General features: G+C 50.1%; 1 protein-coding gene across 2 annotated transcripts in view; it reads left to right on the top strand.

Annotated features, from left to right (window-relative positions):
- The first annotated feature begins 1,391 nt into the window (after nucleotides 1-1,391).
- The window catches only part of LOC135324612 (regulator of G-protein signaling 7-binding protein-like), a 44,100-nt gene continuing 39,491 nt past the window's right edge, over nucleotides 1,392-6,000 (top strand). The window contains exons 1-2 of one of the 2 annotated variants that reach the window (XR_010385927.1): nucleotides 1,392-2,004; nucleotides 4,740-4,906. Coding sequence is in view for 1 of the 2 variants with exons in the window: in XM_064501227.1 (XP_064357297.1) it covers nucleotides 1,846-2,004; nucleotides 4,740-4,906 (326 nt within the window). In the remaining variant the exon portion in view is untranslated. The remainder of the gene's footprint in view (nucleotides 2,005-4,739; nucleotides 4,907-6,000) is intronic. The other variant, XM_064501227.1, reaches the window with a different exon arrangement.

Genomic DNA, 6,000 nt, shown 5'->3' with positions numbered 1-6,000 from the left:
GCAAAGATTAAAACATTAATGTTAATGTAGCATAGCAGTGCATTCTAATTTCCCTTTAAAAACTAGGTATTTTTGTTCTGTCTAGGTAATGTGAGGAGAAGATGCATTCATTTTGCTTTTTGCCAGTATTTAATTATTTTCTGTCATTAGGTAGCATTTTGTTTGTGTATGGAAGTAATGTGATGTCCTAGCTCAAACCTTGTGTTTGTGCAGCACCAAATTTAAGCATTTATTTCCTATCAGTAATAGAACTAAGTTTGCTATGAAAACAAAATGTGGTGTCCTTAAAATAGCACTTGCACACTGCAAGTCCTTGCTGCTCTGAGCGCTGAAGATCGAGTAGCATGTTTACAAGAGTAGCATTGCAAGGTCAGTTTAGTTTTGCTTGGAGCGATGACAGCATTTGCAAGCGCTGCAAACCCATCAACGCTAACACGCATCCAGAAGCTTCCATTCCCAGGAAGAGAGTAGGAAATGTCTAAAAACAGTTTCAGAGCAGGCAAGATGGGCAGTGTCCAGGCCTCAAGCAGATGCTGGGCTGTGCGCATTACAGAACTGCTCTGTGCCGCCTGCGGGCAGCTCCTCTGCCTTCCGGAGTGCCGGCTTTCGTGCATCCAGGCTCGCGGCAAGGCTGGGTTTCTGTGTGTGTGTTTGGTGCTCCTTCGGTACCAGGAACATTACAGACATAAAAGACCACACACTGAAATACGTAACACTTCAATTTAATGTTATAAAGAAATAACATTGTCCCCGGATAACACAAGTGAAGTAAATTTATAAATGATCACAGTTACTTGGTCAACAGGGGGAAGAGGGGCAGCCCTGGGGCTGCCGCAGCTCGGCCCCGGGCGGATGGTCCCCGAGGGGCTGTGGGAAGCGGGGCGGGAGCTGCGCGACCACAGCCCTGCGCCCGTCCCAAGCGGGGGAAGTGCCGTGGGCCTGGGGGGCTGCCAGCACCATCCAGCGCAACTCTAGTGCTAGTCTTGCCGGAGCACAGAGAGAACAACTTCTGCAGTCAGTTATGATTTAACCTTCTACAGGGAACAAATACGATCTACAGCGTGGAGGCGTCACACTCCCCAAACATCTTGTGCAGGGCCACAGACTACGGTATTTTGTCATGACGGGAAACACATGTAAGCAGCGAAGCAGAAGTATGTCCTGAGCAAGCCCCTGAGGACTAGCGCATCCACTTCTCCCAGAGCCGGGTGGGCAGCGCGCTAGCGAGGGCGCGGTGGCAGCAGAGCCGGGGCCGCGGCGCCGGGGGCAGAGGCCGGCCGGGCGCGGAGCCGCCTCCCCCGCGCGGCGGGCGCGGGGCCGCGGCACCCGGCGGGGCGCAGCGCAGCGCAGCACAGCGCGGCGCGGGGGCGGCGCGGGCGGCTCCCACTGGCGCTCCCGCCCCGCGAGGGCGCCGCCGCCTCCGCGGCCTCCGCGCGGCGCCCCGCGGGCTCTGCGGCGCGGGCGGGCTCCGGCGGCGCCGGTCTCGCTCGGCAGCCGCTGCATGGCAGCCCGTGGCCGCCGGGCAGGGCCGCGCTCGCCGCCCCCCCGGCTGCGGAAGGAGGACGGCGGGGCATGCCGCCGGCGGGGCGTTTCTGCGGGGACTGACATGCTGCCGCAGGAGGGAGGCTGCCAGCCCCTTCGCCTCTGCCGCCGGTAGCGGCCGCGATGCGCGGCGCTCCCCTGGCTCTCCCGCAGGCGCCGGGCTACCGCCGAGAGCAGCCGCGCTCGCCGCTGTGAGCGGGCCGGCGGCGAGGCGCGGCCGCGGGGCGCCGCCGCCGGGGAAGGCGTTGCCCGCGCCCGCGGGGCCCCGCGCAGCGGGCGGCTCCGCGCGGCGGATGCGTGTGCATGAGCGCTGCACCGAGCGGGCGCAGGAAGCGCCCCCGCTCCGCCGCCTCCATCTTCCAGGGCGGCAAGAGCCCGCCGGGCGGCCGGGACTGTGAACGCCGGGGCAGCGGCTCCGAGAGCGCCCAGCAGACCCAGAGAGCCCTGGACGACTGCAAAATGGTGGGTAAACAACGGGGCTTGCTTTAATTCCTGCCCTTCTCGTGCGCTGCGGCCGCTGGCGGCCGCGCCGCTCCCCCCCCCCCCCCCAGCTTGCCGATTCCCATCACGTGCAGTCGCACTATTTTTAAAACTGCGGTCGCCGCCGGAGGTGCTGCCCCGTCGCCTAACTCGCAGCGGCCCGAAGGCGGGAGCGGGCAGAGGCGCGGGGCGCGCAGCGAGGGCGGCCGGCGGCGGGAGCAGCCTCCCCGCGCCGCTGCCGGCAGCCGCGGTGCCTGCCGGCGCATCCAGCCGGGTTTGGCCCCAGACTGCCGCCTGCTAAAGCCCGGGTCTCTCCGCGGCTAGCGGCTCCCGCTGCAGCAGCACGCTCCCAGCTCGCCGCCTTGCCGTGCGGCAGCTACAGTCCTGCTCTCGCCCTGCAGTCCCTCTAAAACGGGAGGCAGGATCTGAGGCCCCGCAGCTCTGTCCCTGAAGCAGGGAGCACCTGCTGCCAGCCTGCCCGGGAGAGCTGCTTGCAGTCGTGAAATCCCAGACCGAGGACCTGGCGTCCATGTCCATTTTGGACCCTCACGTTATGGTATGACATTCTGCCCCATTCCTGCTCAAAACGTTTGGGTCCTGACACCCTGCTGCAGGCCAGTGGCACGCACCCCACGTCGGGCTCCCCAGGCTACACACAGCTGGACACTGGGCCCCAAAATCGCACCTCTCACCAGTCCCAGAGATACAAAACAAGTGAAGTTGCTGCTACTTCAGCTGAAAAAAATGAATCGTGCTACACCTCGGTCCAGTAGCACTGGAAATATACTGGCTGCTTCTATTCTGGCTATTTTTTGTTTTCTTATACTGCAAATTGGGCTGGCAGATATCCACTCTAATACTTCAGAATCAGTAGCAACTCCCAGATCACCAAGGAATAAAACCCATCACAGTGCGGCTATAAATATTTCCAACAAGTGGATCCTACTAGGTCCTGCCTTTCTGCTCATTCCAGGCAATGAAATTTGGATAGTTAAACAGTAGCGGCAGCTTTATTTCTTCACTTTTTATGCAGTAGAATTCACTGATCAGAAATAAAATACGATTTAGAGATGGATTGCTAAGATGTCATTCAAGAGATAAAGCCAGTGCTTTTTGCTTGTTCTCCATCTCGATGCTGCTAGATCAGTCTGATTTTGTTTTCCTCGGCGATGCCGTAGTGATTAAATGCGTCCTCTGTTTAAACGGGGGATATCAGGTGAGAGGTGGCAAAATGCGTCTGGCTCAACCAGTAACCAGTTGCAGGATGTGCGGATTTTCTTTTTTCTTCTTAATGCACAATAATTATGCCTTGATACAAAGTAGTGCTTTTTTTTTCTCCACTGGCTACATGCATTCTCTGAAGCTACGGAGACACAGGCCACGTTTAGCAGAGTACAAGTATTGCGTCTAGGGCTTTGTTTGTTTGGGGTGTGTGTGTTGTTGTTTTTTTGGTGCAGATGTACCAGAATGCATTGGGGATGGATTGTTTTGCTGCCCCAGAAACAGTGAAACGTATTCACTACTCTTACCAAGAAATTTAAGGGGGCATGGTCAAAAATGGGTCCAGATACTGGTTTTGAGTTATACAGAGTAATCTCAGTGGGATGTATGAAGACCCTGAATGTAATATTGCAGGGGAAGCAGCTAATTTCTATTTCTAAGAATTTGAGGGCTTGACTTCAAAATTTTTAGATCTGACAGAACTCAGATGCGAAACCAAGGCTTTTAACATGCTTGTATGTTGAGATACATTGAACTCCTGGGGATAACGATGGTTATAGAATTATAAGCAACTACTTTTGTCTATTTTTGTACAGTTTGGAAAATGAGGTCAAATTAGCAAAACAAAGATAAATACATATTTTGCTCTAACGCTCCCTACCTGCCACCCCACCACCATCATGAATAGCAAAAAGCCTGCTGTGCTTTCTTTCAGAAGACAGCAAATGCTTTGTTTCTTACAGTATCATCCCACATAGGCTATAAATGGAACTAAACAATAATAATCTTACCATCATTGTAAAAGTTACCCATTTGTCCTGTTGTATCCACACGTATCTGCATATATCTTGTGTTAGAGGATTTCTGTGAAAAGGTCGAAATGCTTATTCACTTCTTTGTTGTTCTTTTCCCCGCTTATTGGAAAACATGCTTTCTAGAATACTACCTGGGAAGTGCCTATCTAGTATATCTTCCCAGCCAGTAACTTCACATCGATTTCATGCGTGAAATCGGGGTTAGAGGCCAGTGACAGAACAGAAATCATTACAAAACAAATTAGCAAAATCTCCAGTGTAAAAGCAAATGCTACATTCCAGTCCCTAAATGTGCTGTTAATCAGGAAGCGGGAGGAGCAAAGGCAATCATTTCTGGAGATATTTTTGTCTTTTATGATAGCAAAAAATTATCTCATGCTATCAATAAAACAGCTGGGATTTTTTTGTGTGCTTAATATTTAGGACTAATAACTCAAACACTTTCAGAGATTAAAAGCAGAAATACTACTTTCCTGCAAATGAACATTTATAGTACACAGAATAGGCAGCTGGCATGAAGGCCCTAGTCCTTCGCTAGATCTTAGGCACTTGATCCTGTATGCCGTGAAATCAGGAGGCGCAGGAACCAAGCCCCAGATTGGGCATGCTTTTATAGAAACTTGTTTGTTTTTATCAGTATAGTTCAATGTCTCATATTAGTAAATCATCTCTGTTTTTTAGCTTGTCCAGGAGTTCAATACCCAGGTGGCCCTATACCGGGAGCTGGTCATTTCCATCGGGGATGTCTCAGTCACCTGTCCGTCTCTACACGCCGAAATGCACAAGACTCGAACCCGAGGATGTGAGATGGCCTATCAGGCTCATCAAAAACTAGCAGCAATTTCTGGGTAGGAATCTCCTTACGTTTAATTAAAACTGCACTCGTGCACATCTTTGCTAAATATTGAAGGTAAATTGAGGTGGCTTTGGGCAAAAGCATTAACCTGTCGTGTTTCTATTTTAGAGAGATGTATGACCACAAATTCCACAGCACATTCATATCCTTACGATAGTGTCATTTTGAGTCAAATCCTGTTACCTTTACCAAGATGGTATCTTACTGATTTCACTGGATGCTTTTACGTAAGGTGAACAGGATTTTACTCTGCATCACTAGGCAACTTAAAAAGATCAAGGGAGAAGTCTTGCACTTCAGAGGTAAAATAGCAATAGATTTCTGCCGAATCCTGCAGTTTTAACACAATGACCTACCATTGGGTATACCTAACTGAAAAGTTAGAGGCAACTAATTCAGCATAACCGGAGACTTAGCAAAATTTGAGGAAAAAATACTTAACTGGGTGAGAATTACATAGGGGGGAATACAAAGAAACACCGTGAAAACAAGTTTAAATTCTACATGTTTTAAAATCTTTAGTTGTGTTGAAATGAAGATCAAAGCCTTCCAGGCATATCATTTTTGAATTTATTCTCCAGTGGACTTACATTATTGTATTACATTACATATTTTTCTTTTTATGGTGACAGAATGTATCATCACATACTTAAGACTGTGTCTCAGTACAGAATAAACCAGCATATCTCACAAAAGGCGAATTCATGCTGCCCATAGTCTATTCATTAGTGGGTTCTTCACAGTATGGTTAGGGCATTTGTATTAACACAAATATGTACCTCCTGAGTGTTTTTTCTCTGACCAGAGTTCATCAGAGCTTTTGGGGCCTGCCTTGTCCAGCGTATGTTTTCTTCCAGTGGCACACAAATGGTTTGTGTTTGGCAGCTCTGCCAAATCCCCCTTGCAGTTCTTTCATAGTTTACTTTATAGGAAATCTGTAGAAATATAAGGGAAGACGACACTAACAAACTAAACAGAAAAAAACACTGGTTGGTCATTTTTTGTAGAACTGTCAACTTTTTCAGATATGATTTTGTGCAAAGACTCTTATGTTGATATTACAACCTCTGATTTGTTCCTCAAACA

This window comes from Dromaius novaehollandiae, chromosome Z (genome assembly GCF_036370855.1).
Source record: "Dromaius novaehollandiae isolate bDroNov1 chromosome Z, bDroNov1.hap1, whole genome shotgun sequence".
NCBI lineage: Eukaryota > Metazoa > Chordata > Aves > Casuariiformes > Dromaiidae > Dromaius > Dromaius novaehollandiae.
Note: the sequence above shows the minus strand (reverse complement) of the source record. Positions and strands in the feature narration are given on the sequence as shown.